This window comes from Petaurus breviceps, unplaced genomic scaffold (assembly GCF_028583685.1).
Source record: "Petaurus breviceps papuanus isolate PSGF00001 unplaced genomic scaffold, PetGlider_PUasm1.0 138, whole genome shotgun sequence".
NCBI lineage: Eukaryota > Metazoa > Chordata > Mammalia > Diprotodontia > Petauridae > Petaurus > Petaurus breviceps.
This window is the reverse complement of record NW_027185694.1, coordinates 27373401-27396181: the sequence shown is the minus strand read 5'-3', so window position 1 is coordinate 27396181 and position 22781 is coordinate 27373401. Positions and strand designations below refer to the sequence as shown.

At 40.8% G+C, this 22781-nt stretch overlaps 2 protein-coding genes across 3 annotated transcripts in view; one reads left to right on the top strand and one right to left on the bottom strand.

Moving 5' to 3' along the window:
• Positions 1-22721, top strand: part of LOC138177480 (zinc finger and SCAN domain-containing protein 31-like) — a 26149-nt gene extending 3428 nt beyond the window's left edge. The window contains exons 2-4 of one of the 2 annotated variants that reach the window (XM_069108665.1): positions 285-813; positions 7673-7799; positions 19939-22721. In XM_069108665.1, the coding sequence (XP_068964766.1) occupies positions 370-813; positions 7673-7799; positions 19939-20864 (1497 nt within the window). In that variant the 5' untranslated portion in view covers positions 285-369 and the 3' untranslated portion in view covers positions 20865-22721. The remainder of the gene's footprint in view (positions 1-284; positions 814-7672; positions 7800-19938) is intronic. The other variant, XM_069108671.1, reaches the window with a different exon arrangement.
• Positions 1-22781, bottom strand: part of UBE2I (ubiquitin conjugating enzyme E2 I) — a 471577-nt gene that overhangs the window by 141393 nt on the left and 307403 nt on the right. The gene's annotated exons all lie outside the window — the stretch shown is intronic.

Genomic DNA, 22781 nt, shown 5'->3' with positions numbered 1-22781 from the left:
TAGGTGGACTGTTGGGACTTTTGCGCATGCTAGGTGGCATTTCAGAGACTACCTGGAATGTGACCTCAGTGAGGTCTGGCAACCGCTAGGGGTCCCACAAATTCATATTTCTATTTCCCCAAGAAGAAGATATCCACAATTGCTTAGGAATTACTTGTTTAAGTTTTGTCGGAGTTATGTTCAATGCATTCCGCCTATGACCGACCTTCATTAAGTTTTTTAAGGTCTCTAATAGCATTCTTAATGTAATAACTCATTGTTAACTGTGGTTTCTTAAATCTTAGGGGTGTCCTTGCAGAGCAGCCTAAGGGGAACACCTCTGAGGCATAGACCTTTATAGAGTTATTTTAAAAATTTGAACAAGCTCAAATGGCTCTAGAATCCAGAGAAGCAGCAGCCCTCGATCCTCAGAATCCAGCATGGAAAGAGAGACTTCAAGTAGTAAAAGTAAAGGTGGAAGAAGAAGAGGATTACCTATGGGGGGAGAAAGGTAGCCAGAAGAGGAACAGCCCTTCCACCCAGGAGAACTTCCGCCAGCGGTTCAGGCAGTTTGCCTACAGTGACACCCCTGGACCCCGAGAGGCTCTGAACAAGCTGCGAGAATTTTGCCTTCAGTGGCTAAGACCAGAGATCCACACAAAGGAGCAGATTCTAGAGCTGCTGGTCGTGGAACAGTTCCTGACCATTTTGCCAGAGAACCTGCAGAGCTGGGTGAGAGATCGGCATCCAGAGAGTGGAGAGGAGGTGGTGATTGTGCTGGAAGATTTGGAGAGAGAGCTTGGTGCCCCAGGACGTCAGGTGGGAAAGAGACAGGTGTGAATCATTGTGGGGAAATGGGGTTATGTTGTCTCCTCTGTTAGAATGTGAGCTCCTGGAGAGCAGGGACTGTTCTTTGCTTTTCTCTGTATCCCTAACATTTAGCACAGTTCCTGGTACATAGCAGATACTTAATAAATGCTTATTGACTTGACTTGTTGATTAAGGGGAAACTAATGAGAAGAAAGTGACTGAGTTCAAATTTTTAGTGTGATTTTAGTGGCTAGGACTCAGCCTATGTGTTTGTCTCTTTGCTCTCCTGTTACCAGCTGCTCTTGATCATATGAAACTGCCAGAAATATAGGAATTCCCCCCTTGTAGGGGGCTGTAGGATATAGGCAACATGTTTATAGACTCGTTCAGATATTGATTGCCTGTTACATTTAGGGCATTGCTAATCATGTGAGGGCTACAAAAACGCATAAGACACAATCCTTCCTTACTGTGTTATCTAAAAATTGATTCAGTGGTACTAGATTCAGTCCAGTAAACATTTATGTGTCTAACCATTGTAACTTCCTTGAGTTACTAAGAACAGTAACTATGAACCCAATTAAATGTAATAAAGATATAGGAGAGGCACAGATTGTTTTGACAGTTCAGAAAAGGACGTGCTTTCTTTTTTTTTAATCAAATGCTTTATTAACTTCTAGTTTACATCATTCATTTCTGCAAGATTTTGAGTTGCAAATTTTCTCCCCATTTTCCCCCTACCACCACCCCAAAATAGCGATCCCACCATATCCCCTCTCCTAATCTACTCTCTCCCATATTTTCTCCCATACCCCTTTCAACTTTTCCAGTGGATCTCTGTGCCCCAGTGCCTGTATATTTTATTTCCCAATTACATGTAAAATAGTATTAATAATAGTGTGTGTGTATATATATACTTAAACATTTGATTTTAAAACTGAATTCCAGATTCATTCCCTTCCTCCCTTGTCACCCATCCTTACTGGGAAGATAAACAATTCAGTATAGGTTGTACATGTGTGGCTAATGCAAAACAATAACATAGTAGATATATTGTAAAAGACTGACCATATTTCCCTCCCTCCTATCCCACCTCCCACTTGTTCTATTCTCTACTTTGATCCTGTCCCTTTTCAAAAGTGGGTGCTTCCAACTTCCCTCCCCCATAGCCTGCCCTTCCTTCCGTCATTCCCCCTCTCATCCCCTTCCCCCCTATTCTCCTGTAGGGTGAGACACCCTATTTAGTGTGTATGTCATTCCCTCCCTAAGCCAAAGTCAATGAGAATAAGGTTGACCCATTCCCTTTTGCCTTCCTGTTCTTCTCCTCCATTGTAACCATTTTCCCTTGCCTCTTCTATATGTGATAGTTTACCCCATTCTGTCTCTCCCCATCTCCTCTCATATTCCTCTCTCACCTCTTAATTTCACCTTTGAAGTATCATTCCTTCCCATTAAGTTGGTCCTGTGCCCTCTATCTATGTATACCTGTAAACATATATACACACACTCACATATATATTCATACACCCGTATACAAGGAGGTGCTTTCTTGTGGCTGGTGGTGGTGGAAGTAAGAAAAGTTTTTGAAGGAGATGTCTGTGTTGCTTTACATTGAAAGAGGGGTGACAGGTAGACTTTCAAAAGATAAGTTGAATCTAGGGTGTGGAAGAGGAGGAAAGTTAGTACATTCTTTGTGTCAACACTAACTGTGAGCTAGTTAGTGGGTTTCTAAAGTTAGGGTAGGTAGTGGGGGCCTATTGATACGCATTTATGGAAGGAAATGAGATTAATAGAGTTATTGTGATTCATTGGGCAATGATTTGAGGTGCTGAGATTGGAGTCTGGGAAACTGGTTAAAAAGATTATTGTACTAGTCCAGAGAAAAGAAGTGAGGGCCTGCTCTAGTGGAAATATAAATGAAAGGGATGGAGTAGTTGTGAGAAAGATTTTAGAGGAAGGATCAACAGGATCTATGTCCCTTCTTTCTCCCTTGTTCACATCCAAAGAGAATGACAGGGTTTCCAACCTACATGTCCATGTCTGAGAGGTTATTCATCCTATTAACAGAATCGGGGGTGAATGGGCAGAATTTCTTTGTTTAGTGTGGGACATGTTGAGATTAGAGTGCCCCAGGTCATCTTAAAGTGTGAGTCCTGATTTCATATGGAATCATGACCCACAGTTTAAGAAGCCCTGAATTCTAGCAAATCATTGCAGACCAAGAGAGAGGTTAGAGACATAGCATTGGGAGTCTTCTGCTTCCATAGAGGCCCAGAGTTGGAGTTGTGGGTGTGGATAATATTACCAAAGGAGAGAGAGAATAGTAAGAGAAGGTGATCAAGGAGGGAGCTTTTCAGAATATCTATCTCTAGAAGAAAGAACTACAGAAAGAACAGAAATGAAAGAAGAGAGAGGAAAAAGTGTATTGGAGGGCAGGTAAGGGAGGAGAAGGGTGGGGGGAGCAGGTTACCAGTGTCAAATGCTGCAGAGAGGTCAAGGCTGACATATTAGAAGGTGGGTACTAGAGTGGAGAGTAGAGAAGCCAGAATAGTATGAAAGAGCAGGCAATGAGGAAGAAGAAAGAACGAATGTAGTTTCCAGAAATTTGACACTGAAGAGGAGGAAAGATGATGGAGTGGTCACTTGAAAGAGGTAGCAATGTCAGTAGAAAGTTTTTGTTTTTAGGATAAGGAAGGCTAAACATGTTTTATAGATGGTGGGAGGAAGGAGCTTGCTGAAAGTGAGACTTTGTAATAACAGCTAGTATTTATAGATTGCTTGAAGTTTTGCAAAATGCTCTCTGTTCACCTGCTGTATCTGACAACAGTCCTATGACCAGTGACTTTCCCAGGGTCAGAGACCTAGAGAAGTGTCTGATGTAGGATTCCTCCTCAGATCTTGTTGATTCCATTAGGGAAAGGATTATCTTGGGAACAAAATCCTGGAGATGTCAAGAGGGGGTCACAATGATAAGTGGAGTCAGTCTTAGCAAAGAGGAAGGTCAGCTGTTTCTTGGGCCAGGAGAGAAGAAAAGATGGGTGACATAGCCAGAGGTTTTGTGAGAAGTGAGAAGGAAGAGAGAAGTTGAAGAGGCTTAGGTCAGACGACTTCAGTCTTCTCAGGATAAGTAGGAAGTGAGGTCATCTCTGATTGGGGAAAAGGAAAGGAAGTGAAGTTGGGGACTGGCAAAAGTAGAAAAATGTGGGGAATGTGATGGGGGGTAAGTTGTAGTGAGGGACCTAGTCAGAGGTTATTTTGGAGGTACTCCCCCACTGGGCATAGTTAGTGACTTTTTACTAGCCAGGTGTTATTCAGGGTTGGGTATGGAAAGTGAAATGGTTCCAATGACTCCTAATGTCAGTGAAATAACTGACCCAAGCACCAGCCCTGGAGTCAGGAGGTCCCGAGTTCAAATGTGACTTCAGACACTTGACACGCTTACTGGCAAAAGTAGGAAAAATGTGGGGAATGTGATGGGAGGTAAGTTGTAGTGAGGGACCCAGCCTGATGTTGGCAAGGTTGTTTTGGAGGTACTCCCCCACTGGGCATAGTTAGTGACTTTTTGCTAAGCAAGTGTTATTTAGGGTTGGGGATGGGTCAGTATGGAAAGTGAAATGGCTCTAGTGATGCCTAATGTCATTGAAATAGGTGACCCATTGATCTCAAGGCTGGGTAGAACCAGAATAGCAGTGAAGATTAAGAGGACAGAATGAACAGCATTGTGATTGTGGGAAATGGGTTTGGTTGGAATATACTATGGAGAGTTATATTGTGATCAGCAAAGGGAATTTAAGAGTTCTGGGCTTTGGAGATGGGGCACTGTACATAACAATAGAAGAAGCTGCAATCTATATCACATGCTTCATTTCAAAAAAAGTGAGCTACCAGTGGTTCCCAGCCCATCACCTCTGGGCTCTCAGGAACTCCCTGGAATGGTTGTAAGGGGCATGTAAGTCCATATTTGTACTGTCATTTTGATCTTTAGCTCTAGCAATATGTGCACTGGGAATGCAAGATTACGTTTTGTTTTTCCTTTAAAAAGGGGCCCTCATACTTGGCAACCCCTATAGACAAACCATAAGTGTGAAATGCCAGTTGATTAGTCTAGTAAATTTTTTTTCGAAAGTGCATAAACTTTAAACTGGTTCTTGAGGGATAAATAAACATATTTATGTGGAACAGTGTGGAAACACACACACACACACAAGCAGAAGCACCACTGCAAGCAGAGTAAGTACTACTCACAGTTAGGGAGCCGGACATGCATCAAGTATTTATGGCACAGCTGACTACGTTGGTTTGGAGCATTCACATAGGATTGTAGTTTGAGGCTACAAAGGGAAAAGGGTCTTACATGACAGCCTATGGAGTATGGACTTTTTAGTGCAATTATGGATCCATAACTGAAGGTTTCTTTTGAGTATGGGAGTGTTAGGAGGAAAAACAGTTTTAGCAAGATTATTCTGGCAGTTTTTAGTCATTTTTTAGTTGTATCCAACTCTTTGTGACCCCATTGGGATTTTCTTGGCAAAGAGTGGTTTGACATTGCCTTCTCCAGTTCATTTTATAGATGAGGAAACTGAGGCAAACAGCGTTAAGTGACTTTCCCAGGATCTCACAGCTAATAAGTGTCTGAGGTCATATTTGAACTTAGGAAGATGAGTCTTTATGACTGTTATTATCGATGTAGTTAAGGGACACCGGAGACAGGAGTACCATTTTAGGAAGCAATTTCTGTAGTCCATTAGCATTTATTAAGCATCTTTTATATGTGAGGCATTGCTCTAATGTGGATAGAAAGACCAAAAAAAAAAATCAACAGGATTTGGTGATATATATATATATATATATATATAACTCCTATATTTGGATATAGGAGTTAAGGAAAATGTCAAGAATGACAGATTTTAAACCTTGTTGATGAAATAATTGTCAGATCTATTTGGAAGTGAATGAGATCTCTTAGGGAAAGTGTAGAGAACAGGGAAAAGAAGGGAACAAGCATTTAAGTTCCTGTTATATGTCAGGTACTGTGCTTAGTGCTTTACAGATATTATCTCATTTGAACTATTATTTTACCCATTTTACAGTTGGGGAAACTGAGACAAAGAGAAGTTAAGTGATTTGCCTAGGGTTACACAGCTAGTAAATTTCTGAAGTTGTATTTGGACTCAGGTCTTTCAGACTCCAGGCCCAGCCCTTTATTTCTTGTGTCACCTTGTGGTGCAGAGTATAGGGGAAAAAATGGAGTCTTCTAGCATGCCCAAATAGGCATTGGGAATAGAGAAAGGAATCATACAAAGACCTAGAGAAGGAGTAGTCAGAGATGTAAGAGAAGAAGTATAGTACAGCATTATGGAAATCAAGGAAATACAGAGTTTTAAATACATAGTATTTTATTTTTTCCCTGATTGCATGTTAAAGCAATTTTTTAACATTTGTTTTTTTTTTAAGTTTTGAATCTAAATTCTATCCCTTCCTCCCTCACAGTCCTCCCCCCTCCTTGAGAAAGTAAGCAATCAGATACAGGTTATATATGTACAATGATAAAAAAAAAACATTTCCATATTAGTAATTTTGTATAAGAAGACTCAAAATAAAAAGAAAGAAAGTGAAAAATAGCATGCTTTGGTCTGTATTAAAACAATATCAGTTCTTTCTCTGGAGGCAGATAGTATACTTCATCATTAGACCTTTGGGATTGTCTTGGATCATTGTATTGCTGAGAAAACCTAAGCTTTTCACAGTTCTTCATCAAACAATATTGCTGTTACTGTGTGCAACTTTCTCCTGGTTCTGTTCACTTCACTTTGCATCATTCATGTAAGTCTTTCCAGGTTTTTCTGAAACCATCCTGCTCATCATTTCTTATAGCACAGTACTATTCCATCACAATCATATAACATAGCTTGTTTAACGATTCCCTGGTTGATGGGCATCCCTTTGATTTCCAATTCTTAGCTGCTACAGAAAGAGCTGCTATAAATATTTTTGAAGTACAGAGTTTTAGAAAGGAGAAGGGGGCCACCAGTACCAAATGTGGTAAAAGGTCAAGGATGAAGACTGAAAATAAGCATGGAGTGGGAGGGAGGCTGGTAGAGGGTAAAGTGTGTTAAATTTGGAGTTGGAGTCACTGGGCTTAAATCCTATTTCTTCTGCTTATTAGAGCAAGTCTCTTAACCTCTTTGTTCCTCACTTTTCTCACACTATAAAATGAAGGGTTTGGACTAGATAATTTTTAAGGTTCCTTTATTGTCTTCTATTACAACAGCAAAGGAGGCAATCAGATTTTTTCATCCAGCTGTTTTGTACTTTAAATTTTCTCTAACATTTTATACTTAGGATTTATGCTCAAGAACAATTGTTCTGTGACAGCATGGTTTTTCACAGTTTCTAAAAGTTAAATTAAGATTATCAATGTGTTGAGATTGATTAATGGTAAAAAGTAATATGCCCATAATTTATTTTTAATTGGTAAAAATGGGTAAATATAAATAGTAGTGTCTTCATAATTGTTTCAAGATTTCTTGTATATTCATGGTACTCAACACTAAATCCTTCATTGTTCAAATATCACACGAAATTTCATTGGATTTCCTGTGTATCAGTAACAAAAATTTCCTGTGTGGTTAATTCTTTCATGTGCCCAGTCAACCATTTTCCTGAAAGGCAGTAGACTATACATTATTAATAAAAAGTGCCTGCTGGGTTGCTTTATGGTGTTTGTTAATCTTAATACAGCCAGTTTGAATCTGACCAACAGAACTCTGGTTCTTCCTCTCCTGTGCTGTATTCCTGAAGGAATGTACGTTCTTTCTATATTTTATGTTTTAGCCTCCATATGACTCTTTCAAAAAAGTCTAACATATCTCCTTATCTTCAGATTGCATCAAGTGCACAGAGAGAGGGACCCTTGAGAGCAATACAGGATACACTGAATATCCAGCTTCAGCCTATGAACACCCAGATCAAGTGTGGGTCACCAGAGCCTCACTTCCTACAAGAAAGAGGTAAGAAGCAAGATTGAATATCAGAAGGAGGGGAAGAAGGAGAGAAGAGGTGGTGATGGGAATGGGGGTTATTTTTAAATGGGTTAGAACAGGGTCTAGCTCCTCAGTTTCTTTTCTTCAGTGATTAACAGGTAGTGTGATATATAGGATTTTGTATCAAAAGACATCAGTTGAAATGCTCATTTTGCTAGTCCCAATTAGTGTGATTTTGGGCTAATCATGTAGCTTGTCTAGGCCTCTGTTGTCTTATCTGTAAAGTGAGGGGTTGGACTAGATGGCCTTTCAGGTCCCTTCCCATTTAAAAATTTGATTCCATGAAGGAATTTTTGAAGGGATTTTCATTTAAAGACCAGTCATTTCAGGTTCTGGATGTAAATTAGAAGATCAGCAGTCTTTTCAAGCATAAGAAAAAATGACATTCTTGATTCTTATCCAGAACAAATGTTGCTTAAGTGGTTTTATTGATAATATTGCAAAACTGTGATACTGTGTTTGCTATGTTAGCAATCAAGATAAATCAGCAAGCATTTATTAAGCTCCTACTGTGTGCCACATTGTGTTAGGCACTAATTATACAAAGAAAGGAAAAAACTAGTCTCTGCTCTCAAGGAGCTCACAGTCTAATGGGGCATAGAATATGCAAACAACTGTGCATAGACAAGATATATACAGGTTATACTGGAGATAATCAGCAGAGAGAAGGCACTAGCATAAATCAACAGAGGGAAGGCACTAGCATGATGGGGTTGAGAAAGCTTTTTGTAGAAGGTGGAGTTTTAGCTGGGACTTAAAAGAAGGCATGGAAGTCAGGTGACCCAGTTGAGGAGGCCTGTGAGATGGCCAGTGAGAGTGCAAGGAGAGGGGAATTCATGGTTATGTTTGAGGAATAGCAAGGAGACCAGTGTCACCAGATCACCAAGATGTGGAGGGAGTACAGGCTCAAGAATCTGGGGAAGGTAGGAATCCAGGTTGTGAAAAGTTTTAAAAACCCAGCACAGGATTTTATATCTGATCCTGGAACTGATAGGCAGCCATGAGAGTTTGTTGAGTAGGACAGTGGAAGGGGGAAGGGAACAAACCTTTAGTATGCTCCTGTTATGCAGCCAGGAACATTACTAAGAGCTTCACAAATATTCTTTGATCCCCCTATACAACTTTGTGAGGTACCAGTGTTATTATTATCCCCATTTTATTTTGAGAAAACTGAGGCAGTCAGAGTTTGGAAACTGGAGAGACCTGAGCTTTAGGAAAATCATTCTTACACCAGCTGAGTGAGACATGCCCTGAAATGGGGTGAGAGTTAAGGAACAGAGAGAAGTCGTCAAGCTCTTGTCAATAGTCTAGGCATGAGGTGACAGAGGCCTGCACCTAGATGGTGGCATTGTTAGAGTAGATGACTGCATATACCAGGCATGTTATGAAGGTAGAATTGACAAGACTTGGTGCTATTTGGATACAGGAAAGGAGGTGAGAGGGAATGAGGAGTTGAGGATGACACCTGGATTTTGAGCCTGTGTGTCTGAGACGAAGGTGGTGTCCTTGACAAGACTAGGGAAGTTAGGAAGAATGGGAGACGGTTTCAAGGGGAAAATAATGAGTTCAGTTTTAAACATGTTGAGCTTAAGATGCGATATCTATGCAATATTCAGTTTCAGATGACCAATAGACCGTTGGAAATTTAAGACTGGGAGTTAGGAGAAAGGTTAAGGCAGAATAAGTAGATTTGAGAATCATTTTCAAGGAAAATAGGGTGTTTGACAGTGTCAGAGGCTGCAGAGTATAAGTATAAGACCATTAGATGTAGAAGTTTTTTTTAATAGATGTAGAAATTTTAAAAATCATCAGTAACTTTGTAGAGTACAATTTCAGTTGAATGATGAGGTCAGAAGCTAGACTGCAGAGTTATGAGAATGAGAGGAAAGGAAGTAGAGGCATCTTTGTGGAGGGCCTTCTCAAGGAAGTTAGCTAGGAAAGGGAGGAGAGAGGTAGGATGATAGCTTTTGTTCATGGAGTAGGCATTTGCCTTGGCAAGGAGAAGGGCTACCTCTACATGTGAGCCTGAGGCAGAGCAAGCTGGGAGTGACATCAGCCTGTTAGGAGATGAGGAGGAAGGGATGAGAGGGAGCTCTTGGCAAATGGCCTGAACTCTTTTAGTGAAACATAAGACAAGGCTCTCAGCTGTGAGCTGGTGGTCAGGGGCCATGGGAAGAGTGAGACTGATGAAAAGGTTTAGGAACATGTGATGGTAAGTGGGATAGTGAATTGATTAGGGGAGTATAAAAGTCTTGCTGCAGTGATGGCCCAGTTGAAATTATGTGACATGAATTTATAATGGACTCAATCAACACAGTTTCAGCTTTCTCCAGAATCATTCAGCAGCACATGAGTAAGAGTGAAGACAGAGGAGAGGAGGTAGAGGGTATGTAATTCAAGGCTGAGGCTTGGCAGGGTCTTGTGATAGGAAAAGGGAGCAAAGGGTCTTGAGAGGAGAGGGCAGTGTAGAGCTTACCTGGTATTTGCCAGGATGGGGAAGGGAGGAGAGTGTAGCCAGTGTGGAGGTGATAGCCTGGAGAGACCTGAGGGATGGAGGGATTGGAGGTCACAGTGAGGATGAAGAACAAAGTGTGAAGTTGCAAGGTAGAAGGAGATGTGGTTGTGGAATGACAGCTGATGGTGATCACATAAGGTGATTCCAGAGTTTGTGAACATGGAAGTGGATAATTATGAGATTAAGAGTATGGGGAAGGGGCGGCCAGGTGGTGCAGTGAGTAAGAGCGTTGGCCCTGGCGTCAGGAGACCTGGGATCGGTTTTGGCCTCAGATACTCAGCACCCACACAAAAATAACTGGCTGTGTAACCTTGAGCAAGTTACTTAACCCCAATTGCTTTAAAAAAAAAAAGAGTATGGGGAAAAAGGGAGGGGAGAGAACAAGCTTTATTGCAAGAATACTATGTGCCAGGTATTGTGATAAGTGCTTTACAAGTGTTTTCATCTTATTTAATCCTCACAACCATTCTGAGAGTTGGGTGCTATTATTTTCCCCATTGTACTGTGGAGGAAACTGAAGCAGACAGGTTAAGTGACATAACAAATAAATGTCTGAGACTGGATTTGAACTCCTAACTTCAAGCCTTCGGCTCTCTCTACTATACCACCTAGCTGCCTCATAGTCATTTTTATGTGTTTTTGGATGGGAGGGGGGGTGTTGATGGAATCCTAATAAGTAGGTGCCTGTGAATAATAGCAAAAGCTATCTTTTAGGTAAACTTATGACACAGAGAGGCTTATTATAATATCATCATTATACATACAGGTTTCCCCCCCCCCCATGGGTTTTTCTATATGCATTTTGGGAAATCACATGTACAGTTCCACTGAGGTTGGGACCCCTCCCCCTATTGCCTAATCTCTTGACATATCCCACCTGCCTTTTTAATATTCGTATGTTCTGTTATGTAATCGAATTTTTTGCCCTATAAAATTATCCCTGTCTTGCTTTCACTAAGCTGCCTGTTCTTCCTTGAACTCACTCTGCCTCCTTAGAGGTGTACTTCTCAATGCCTTTGCTTGGGTTGGAGATGGTCTGAGTCTGTGAATTCTTTCAAGATGACCCCATAACACACCATGTAACTGCAACAGCCCCAATATCAGCTGATCACCATCAGCTGTCATTCCACAGCCACATCTCCTACCTTGCAACTTCACACTTTTGTTCTTCATCCTCACTGTGACCTCCAATCCCTCCACCTCTCAGCTGCCTCTTAATAGGTTATGGAAAATTAGTAAGTTGAAGAATTGAGGGCTTAGGGTGTTTGAAGGAGTATCAGTAAGTATTTTTTTTCCACTGAACAAAAATCTACCTTCTTTCATTTCCCTCCAGCCCTCTTCATCCTTCCCACCCTCCAAGTACTGAAGAAAAACTAAACCTTTGATACAAATATATATAGTCAAGCAAACAAATTTCTCCATTGTCTATGTAAAAAAAAAGTCTCATTCTGTGCTCTGAGTCCTTTACTTCTCTATCAGAAGGTGGGTAGCACGTTTCATCATTAATCCTCTGGAATCATGGTTGGTCATTTTGCTGATCAGTTTCTAATTCTTTCAAAGTTGTTGTCTTTACCATATTGTTGTTTTTTTTTTTTTATAAATCATGCTCCTGGTTCTTTTCACTTCATGCTTCCTCAGTTCATATAAGTCTTCCCAAGTTTTCTGAAACCATTCCCATCACCATTTTCTTATAGCACCATGGTATTTGATCACATTTATGTATTATAACTTGTTTAACTATTCCCCAGTTTATGGGTACCCCCTCATAATTCCCATACATTGCTACCTCAAAAAGAGGTATAAATATTTTCATATACTCTTAGGGTGTGTTTTGCTTAGGACTAATCTTCCCTTAGTCTGTTCTCCTGCTAATTCTCACTTCTTCCCTTTCCTCCCTATTTCTCTCCTGAGAAATGTATTTCTGTACCCAACTCTGTGTGTTTGTGTGTATGTGTGTGTGTGTGTGTGTGTATGTATTCTTTCATCCTTTTACCATTTTAGATAAGGGTGAGGTTTGAGTGTTAGTGTCAGACATCTACTTGTGAATCCTGGTTATAGGAAACAATTTTCTTTAACCTCCCTCCCCCATGTATTCCTCTTCCCCTTCCTTTACATTCTTTTTAGATTATCAGGACATTAACAAGACCACTCCAAAGCCTCCTGTCTAATAGATTCCTTGTATGACCCCTGATGATGATAGGGTTCAGAGGGAGCACATCATCTCCTCATATTAGAATATAAGCGATTTTTCCTCATTTAGTACTTTATCATTGTTCATTTGTATTTACCTTTTTACATTTTCTTTAATTCCTGTGTTTGAATTTCTGAGTTTCTGCACAACTCTTGACCTTTCATCAGGAATACTTGGAAGTCCTCTATTTCATTAAAAGTCTATTATTTCCCCTATAGGATTATACTCAGTTTTAGTGAGTAAGTTATTCTTGGCTGTGAACCAGGGGGTTGGGGGAGGGGATGGGGTAGAGAGAAATATCTACATGTGTTTATATATGTACATATATATACCTCATATATATACATGGATTTGACTTTTAGAAGGTCATATTCTAAGTTCTCTATTCCTTTGTAGTGGTGGTTGCTAAATTGTATATGGTCCTGACTTTGGCTCCTTGGTACTTTAATTTTTTTCCTTCTGGCTATTTGTAGTATTTTTAATTTGATCTGGAAACGCTGGATTTTGGCTATAATGTTCTTGGGAATTTTCATTTTGGAGTTTCTTTTAGCAGGTGACCAGTGAATTCCTTCTATTTCTGCTTTGCCTTCTGGTTCTAAGAGATCTGGGGAGTTTTAATATTTCTTGAAACAGGATGTCTAAGCTTTTTTTTCCTTCTGTCATGGTATTCAGGTAGTTTAATGATTCTTAAATTTCTTCTCCTTGATCTGTTTTCCAGATTAGTTGTTTTGGCTTTGTGGGATGCCTTAAATTTTCTTCAATTTTTTTTTCAATCTTTTGACTTTGTTTTAATATTCCTTCCTTCCTTCCTTTCCTTTTTGGAGGGCAATTGGGGTCAAGTGACTTGCCCAAAGTCACACGGCTAGTGTGTCAAATGTCTGAGGCCGGATTTGAACTCAGGTCCTCCTGACTCAGGGCTGGTGCTCTATTCAGTGCGCCACCTAGCCGCCCCTGTTTTAATATTTTTTGCTGTCTCATGGAGTCATTGATATTTATTTGATCCAGTCTAATTTTCAGCGAGTTAATTGCTTGGATAAGGTTTTGTATCTCTTATTTGAAGCTGTTAATTCCCTTTCCAACTTTTTTCTTTCATAACTCTTGTCTTTTCTCATTTTGCGGGGGTAGGACTTGAATTTCTCTTTATTTATACAGAGTAATGGTAACTCATATAGGCTGGTGCTCCAGGATATTGTGGTACCTAATGTGTGGTACATAACCTAGCAGGCAGGGTTGTGGTCACAAGGGGAAAGCTCAGTCCTTGAAGTAGCTGCCAGGATGGGATGGGTCCAAACTGCATGCAATAAAGACAGGAGGGACAGGTGCCTAGAAAAAACCGGACAGACCAGAGCCAAGGCAGGGCCAAGGCCACAGGTGCCCCCCCCCCACTTTCAACAGGGGCCTGGGAGGGAGCAGCCATATGTAGCCATATCTATATTCTCATCCGCAGACAGACAGAGTGGCCCTCAAGCCTCTCGCATCTGGGAGTAGCACTGAGAGCTGATATATGTAAGAGTTGGGATAGATGAAAATTCCTTGTTTACACAATATGTCTTCTGTTCTGCTCCAGCCCTGGGTGGGCAAAGTCCTTAGTTTGGCATTGATCTAAGCCAGCCACTCCAGCCCTCCCTTTGGGGCCCTGCTGGAGAAGGGGCCCAGAGAGGGGGTAGTTAGAGGCAACTTTATAGCTCTGGAGTAGAGGGCTGTGCCCACTCCCCAGCTGCTGTCTTCCCAGGGCCAGGATACTCCCTTCCCCTGTTTGTTTGATAGCCAAAGGTCTCCTGGGAGGCATAAATCATGTAGAAGAAGCCATCTTCATCCTTCTGCTCATAGATTTCTGAGATGGGTGTGGAGACACCTACCATGCTGTGCTGGTTCACCAGCAGGAAGAAGGCCTGAATGGGGTTAAGTTGGAGTCTGCAGAGGATGATCTTCACTAATTCAGTCATGTTGACATGTTCAGGGACAAGGAACTTGGTCTTGTCCGGGACAGACAACTGTTTTTCCACTTTGTATCACTCAGTGGTCACTGGGATCTTATTGAGGTGATGCTTGAAGATCTGCTGCACTTCCTTGCATCTGTTGACAAAGTTTCACGGCTGCTTGCAGGGCCAGTTGGAGGACATTGTGCCAGGGTCTTGGGTTCAGCAGGGGTGGGAAGTTCAGGGTCAGGGATCTGAGTGTTGCTGCTGCTGATCTGGGTTATCTGGCATGTGTCTTGGGGTTGTTTTGGTTCTTCTTTTCTCATTTTTTTTCTCTAGCATGATCTCATTTATAAAAAAATGTAAACTCTTTTCTTTTTTTAACTGTTGCCTCAACTCTTCTAGGAATTTTAGGTGAATTTGTGCCCAAGCTGTGTATTTGAGGCTTTTCATTTACAAGATGTTTTGGAGTCATTCTCTTCTTTGGAGTTTGTGACTTGAGTGTTCTTGTCACCATAATAGCTGCTTCTTTTGGGGGTGGGGCTCATTCTTCCAGCCTACTTTCTGACTTCAAATTTGATGTTAGGGCTGGGCTCTGTGCACTTCTGTAGGGAAGGTCTGGGCTGGTCTTGTTGCTACTTTATTGGGGTTTTGAGTATTGTGTTGTTTTAAGATCTGAAAGACAGCTTGGGCTGGGCACCCAAGCTTTCAGTTCTCCCAAAGTGGTCCATCTGACCCAGGTCGAAGTGTCTAAGCTCTGCAAGTTCTGACTGGTTTTTTTTTTTTTAAAGCAATTGGAGTTCAGTAACTTGCTCAAGGTTACATGGCCAGTTATTTCTGGGTGTGGTGCTAAGTATCTGAGCCTGGATTTGATCCCCAGGTCATCCCGACACTGGAGCCGCTGCTCTTACTCGCTAAGCCACCTGGCCACCCCTAAACAATTGGGGTTAAGTAACTTGCTCAAGGTTACACGGCCAGGTGTTTCTGGGTGGGTGCTAAGTGTCTGAGCCTGGGATTCGATCCCCAGGTCATGCCGACACTGGAGCCGGTGCTCTTACTCGCTGTGCTACCTGGCCGCCCCTGACTGGTTTTGTTTTGAGCAGCAGTAGAGTGATATTGGATTCAGCCACTGTCATTAATCTAGGAAGCTTTTTGATTCAGGGTGATAGAACTGCAGGCTCCCCTTTGGTCTGCAATTCCTCCTCTGGTTATTCCTTTGTAGTCTTTAGACTGAGCTGACTCTACTGTGCTCCTGGGGCCTGACCTCACCTCTGCTGTTGGTTTCTAAACTTGCTTCTTTTTAGGTATACTGCCTAGGGCTGAGATTGCCAAAGTGGGCAGGGGGTGAAGTCCAGGCAGGTCCCCTCTCTCCTTGACCCAGATCTGTCACCTGGAAGTGGGTGGTGAGCAATCAAGCTGTCAGGTCACACCTGTCCCCATTATGGTGCTCAGACAGGGATCTATAGGTGCCCTGGTGTGGGTCTGGGACAATTTTTGGTCTGGTTTACAGCTTCTCCCTGAGTGCTGGATATGTGCCACACCAGACCCACTTCCCAGTGTCTTCAGTCTCTGTCTCCTTATGTTGATATTCTGGGCATTTCTACTCCTTCCTAAATTGTAGTTAGCCTCTATGATCTCTATTTTGGTGATAATATGCAGTTTTCTCTCCCTTCCTTTTCCACTTAAAACTGTTTTGATAGATTTATAAGAAATAAGGCATCCATATTCTTAGTGTTCCTTGTTAGGTAGATCCCATCCCTGCTCATCTAGTGACAGGTTTTGAACCCTATGAACTTAACAAGAATTGCAGAACTGAAAGGTTTTTATGGATGGGTTCTTAAGGTATAAGACTGAGATGCCCCTTTACTTCTCTTACTATTGATTTCCCCTTTTGCCCAACCCCACTGGTATGGAAGACAAGTATTTGTGAAGCTCTTACTATGTGCTGGGCTCTGTGCTAAGGCCTGGGGAGACAAATACAAGGAAAAAGAAAGACACTCCCTGTGTTCAAGAAGCTGACATTCTGTGGAGTGGTGGGGGGAGGAAGACAGCACAGAGGAGTTGAGAGGGGGGGCAAGTGACCCCCACTGGGTCACTATGTATATAATATATAAAATATAACACTGTGTATATATATGTATGTGTGTATATATATGTATGCATATATATATATATATAGTGTCTGGAAGGTCTTTGGAGGAGTTCACCAATGAGAGAAGGAAGCTGGCATGGTAGAGGGTTGTTCCAGGGTAAGAGGACTGTAGGGATGGATAGATGTTCTAGGAGGAGGACCCAAGCACTGAGGGAAGATCAGGTGAGAAGAGCAGCAAAGCCTGGAAAGTCAGAATATGAAAAAATGACCTAAATCACTGGGACAGAAGCTGTTCCTTTATTCTTATACCTATCTGTTTAGGCCCTTGCCTTATATTCTTTCCTTACCTTTCCCAATCTTACTGAAAACTCATTTCCCTCAACCTCCAATTTTTCCACTAATCTTAGTTCAGCATTTTATATTCCTGCTGTGAGTTCCATCTCTTTTCTGCCTTCTAAAATGTTTTATTCATGCTCTCTTTTTATATCACTTTAAATTCCCAATTTCTTCACTCCCAACCCTCCATAGAAACCTCCCTTATAACTCAGGAAGAGCAAAACAAATAAACACATTGGCCTTGCCTGACATATCTATAATTCACCAGCCATCCCCTAATGTCACATCACTCCACTGCTCATAGTTCTGAAATCCTTGAACATTGTTTTCCTTTACATAATAGTGATCATGTAAATTGTGCTCTGGAGTTTGCTTCATTCTTAATGAATTGTTATTCACAAAAAGCTTCTCAAGCTTTTCTGAGTGCTTCATATGGATAATTTTTTTATGGCACAATTTTTTCAGTCATTCATCAGATGATAGGCACCCACTTCCTTCAAGTTCTTTGTTATAACAAAATGTTCTATTATAAATATTTTGTATATGACACTGTTCCCTCTGTCTTGGTTTTTTACCTTCTCTAATTTGTCTCTTCTTTCTTATTATCATAGACTGGTTAATTTTTTTTTTTTTGCTACATTGTCCTTTCTGCCAGACACCTCTTGCCTGCCTCTGTCACTTGGCACCTTTGTTTTCACTCTTGTTTCCTGTTACTATTTCCACTAGATAGGGATGCTGTTTGTGAAAGCTCACTCAAACACATATAGATTATTGTAGCAGCAAGCACCCCAGCATCCCCAGGGTGGCTGCCAACACAGGTTCTTGGATCTGCTTTGTTAAAGGAAAGCAACTCAAAATGGGTTAACAAGCTTACTTTAATCAGTCAAATATGTATCTAGTATCAAATATGTTTACCTAGTTCAGGGGAAAAAAGTCAGCACCCTGAACTTCAGAGTATACAGACAGAATTATCAAGACAGAGAAACAGATCAAGTAGACAGGTTTCCAAACTGTCCAACCATTACATCTATACCAAATCAACATCTGGGTTTTTCAAAGCCAGGGGGCTCTCAACAGCAGCTTCCCAGGGTCTTGTCTGATCAAATCACAGAACACTTCTCAAAGTAAGCCCCAAAGCAAAGCCTTACATCAGGGATTATATAGCCTTCTCCTGGGTCAGAGAATGTAACCACCCTCTTGACACAGTGCCCAATCACACAGAATCAAGGTGCGGGCATTCCTGAAAACCAAGCCTCTTGCCACAGGCTCCATGTGACCACGTTCAGCCTATTAGGAGGCAGAGTATATTTTCAAATCATGGAAGGTTCTCAGAGTCTCTTTAGCCTATCAAAGGGCCTAAGGGCAGGGAAGATCTTTAAATTTGCATTTCCATTACATTCCGCCCCAAGATCTTTCATGCCCATAGCATTGTCAATTTACTTTTGAATTAGCACTAAACATCTCTTAGGTCACATTTTCAAGATACAGAACTAAAGTTACCAAAATGGCCACTGGGCCTTAAACAAACACAAAGTACATTGCATTACCACCTCAATTCAAAACAAGAGTCCAAATAAAGTTTTCTTGGGCAGAGGGAGGTGTCCTTCCCCTCACACAGCTCCAGCCCCTGCTTCCAAGTACATAGAGGGGGCTGGGCAACAAAACCAACAAGGTGGGGTCCTTGGGGGTCCAAGGCACTTCATCCCATCCACCATAGTCATAAGTCCATCCTCCCCCTGGGTCCCAAACTGTGGGATGCAGCAAGGAAACACATTCAGTACCCCTGCTTTGCTGCTCAGTTCTTATCTTTTGCTGTGGCTGAATTCTGAACTCCTGGGTTCCTTCTCCTCCCCAGCAGCCGCTCCTGGCTGCTTCCCAGGTCCCGATGCAGGCAGCTCATCATTCCTGCTCTCAGATCAACGAAGTCTGCATGCAGGCCATTCTTCTCTCCTGGTCTATGGCTCCACAGAGTCACAGCTACCACAACTGGGAAACAAACAATTATCCCAGTCCCCATACTTTCCTTTTACTCTGCAGATCCCATCCTCGTCGCCATTTGTGTCAGCAATACAATATTCACAATGCCTACAGCAATTATAAATATGCTGATGTGGTTATTAATCACAAAATATGTCAGGCTTTCTAGATGGTGGATAAAGCTAGAACCTTTATTAAAATACCAAATGACTGAGTGCCAAAACCAGAAAGTCAAAGCCATCAGAGTAGTTATGAAATTGGCACAGATAGATAAAGTAGAAAGCACCCACATTCTCAAGCCTTTAAAACAGAACAGGCTACCTCAGGCAAAGGTCTTCCTCTCCCCACTCACAGCAATTACTCAGTGGCCAGGAAGCATGCTCCTAGCATCTCCGGCCCCTGGCAGTCCTCAGCAGGAGTCCTTAGCAGAAATTCTGTCTGCCTGAAAAAGAGGTTTGCGCCTCCACCTCCGCCTCGTCACTACCTCTACCACTGCTGCTGCCTCTGCTGCTGCTGTCGCCGCCACTGCTAGTCACTGCAGGAACTCTAGCTTGGCTTCCGCTTCCTCTTGCCCCACCCCTTCCTGCTACATCAGCAAGTCCAATGGGGCATGGAAGATCTTTAAATCCCATAACCCTTACAATTATATGTTTGCATATAGCATATAATTTAATTTTGACTACTCTGTTTCTAAGATGCAATGTGGTTTCATCGAAATGGTGATTAATTTAGAATCTGAATTTTAGTCCCAGCTCCACAACCTACTAACTGTGTATGACACTGGTCAAATCACTGTATCTCTCTTGGCCTCAGGTTCCTCATCTGTAAAAGAGGGTTGGAATAGATTGCCTCTAAAGACTCTTCCCACTTCATGTCACCTCTTTAATCCTCAGTTTCCTAATATGTAGAAATGAGCATAATCATATTTCTTGCTTTTTCAAAGAGTTGTTGTAAATAACCACAACAGGTAATGTATATAAAGGACTTGGAGATGTGAACCCTTGTTAATATTCCTTTTGAGAAGGTTCCTTTTTTCCAGCACACATGACATTTGTATTTTCTGTTGATCATTTCAGATGTTGAGACTAGTACCACATGGTACCTTCCAAAGCAGGAAGTTTCTGAAGAAGTGGAAGCACAGGAGAGGAAATCTGGAAGATTCCCACTGGATGTTTCCAAGGGAACCAAGATTGGAAAAGCCTATGAATGTGAAGGCACTGTAAACAAGCAACAGGAAAACAAAATGGAGAAAGTAGATGAATCCCTTTCCCAGGATGGAAATTTTATGGTAGTGACTATCTCTTCTGAAAAAACTCCCTTTGGAGAGAATGGCCATAAATATGATGAGTGTTTGTGTAGTTGTCATTTGAACTCAAACCTGGTTACACAACATAGAATTCCAACAGGAGAGAAACCCCATATATCTGCTACAAATGACCAAAACTCCAAACAGAATTCATCTTCTAGTGTACATCAAATAGATCAAACTGTCAAGAAACCTTACGAATGTAATGAATGTGAGAAAACCTTCAAGCAGAATTCAGAACTTAGAAAACATCAGGGAATTCATATAGGAGCAAAACCTCACAAATGTACTCAGTGTGGGAAAGCATTTAGCCGACGTTCATATCTTAGGAAACATCAAAAAATTCACACTGGAGTGAAACCCTATTCTTGTAGTGAATGTGGAAAAGCTTTCAGGGTGAGCTCAGACCTTATTCAACATCAAAGAATTCACACTGGAGATAAACCCTATCATTGTAGGGAATGTGGGAAAGCCTTCAATCAGAACTCTTCCCTTATTCAACATCAGAGAATTCATACTGGAGAGAAACCCTATGAATGTAGTGAATGTGGCAGAGCCTTCAATCAACGCTCAGCTCTTACTCAACATCAGAGAATTCATACTGGAGAGAAGCCCTATGAATGTAAAGAATGTGGGAAACCCTTCAGGCATTGGTCTGGCCTTATGACACATCGAAGAGTACACACCAAACTTTGACCTTATACTTATTCTGGACATGAGGGATGTTCAGACAACTTTGTAACTGTTTTTAAATCTCAGAAAATGTATCCTGGGATCAAAATCCTATAAAATAATTGTGAACTCCTCAGGGGCAGAGCCTATGTTTGTCTTATTTTTGTATGGCTCACTCCTGAGTATAATGTGCCTGTGCGACCTTCATTAAGGTTTATTTTCTGATAGACTAATCTATAAAAAGAAGGGGAGGAGGTAAACATTGTTTACTGCTTCCTTTACTTTTTAGGCAACTCAAGGAATTTGAAATAAATAGGAATGTAATATCCTAAGCTGGAGCTTAGTCATTCCAAGAAACTATGAATTTGGAACAAATTGTTCTATCCCTTTATCCACTCTTCAGGAATTCCTTTATTTATTGTCATTTGTCACTCATATGAAGGTATCATGAATATTGTCAGTGGATTGTCTCTCTGTATCTGAATATTCCTACCTCCTTCCTGTCTTCCACTGGCATCTCTCTGAGGAACAGAAATGCATGAAGAGAGAGATTTCAGATTTTTTTTCTGGAAAAAATGCAACTAGTTTCCGTTTTTCTGAAGCAGTATGACAGTGATGAGAGAGTTGTTAATATTAGATCATCAGTTTTATTGACATATACTTGGGCAAAATAGCTCCTAATAATTTTTCCCCATCAATTGTGAATTTATCTTTTCCTTTTTGATGCTGGTAATTTTGTTTTGTTTTTTAAATCAAATTACCTAATGGCTTATCTGTTTCCTTTTATTTTTTCCAATTCATATTTTTATTTATTAGTTGGGCTTTTTTTTTGCTTCAATTTTTAATTTTCTTTAATTTTAAAGATTTCTACCTTGGTTTTTAATGGGAGGAGTGTTAAATTTGTCAGTTTTCTAATTGTTTTACTTGCATGCCCTATTGTTGATCTGCTTTCTCTTTTATTGATGAAAATATTTAAGACATAGAATTTTCCCTAAGTTCTGCTTTGACTACATCCTTCAGATTTTGATATGCTATTTCTTTATTGTTATTAGCTTATTGAAATCATTGTTTCTCTAATTTGTTCTTTGACTCACCTATTCTTTAGGTTTGAGTTATTTAATTTCTAGTTGATTTTTAATCTTTGCTTCAAAGCCCATCTATTGAATATAATTTTTATTGCATTGTCATAAAAGATGAATTTAATATTTCTGATTTTCTGCATTTGATTATGTGGTTTTTTTTTTGTTCTTAATACCTAGTCAGTTTTTGTGAACATATGATTCTTTCACAATTACCATACACAGCTGAGAAATATGTATACTCCTTTCTGTTCCAATTTGGTATCCTCTAGAGGCCTATCATTCTCTAACTTTTCTAAAATGATGCCCAGGTCTTTCATTTCTTTTTAAAATTTTTTTTGGTCAGGGTTATCTAGGTCTGAGATGGTAGAAATTGAAGTCCTCTACTACTATAGTTTAATTTCTTTCTCATAATTAATTTAATTTTCCTTTAATAATTTTGGGGTGGCCAGGTAGCACAGCGAGTAAGAGCACTGGCCTCAGTGTTGGGATGACCTGGGGATCGAATCTGGGCTCAGATACTTAGCACCACACCCAGAAATAATTGGCTGTGTAACCTTGAGCAAGTTACTTAACCCCAATTGCTTAAAAAAAATAATTTAGATGCTATGCCATTTGACGTATATGTGTTTAGTATTGATGATATAAATTCGTTGTCAGTGGTACCTTTCAGTATAATGTAGCTTTCCTGTTTATCTCTTTTAATTAAGTCTGTTTTTGTTGTTGTTTTATCTGAGGTCATGATTGCTACCCCTGCCTTTTTTACTTCAAGTGAAGGAAAATAAATTGCTCCAGCCTCGCATTTTAACTCCCTGTGTATCTTTCTGTTTCAAGCGTGTATGTTGTAAACAACATTTTGTTG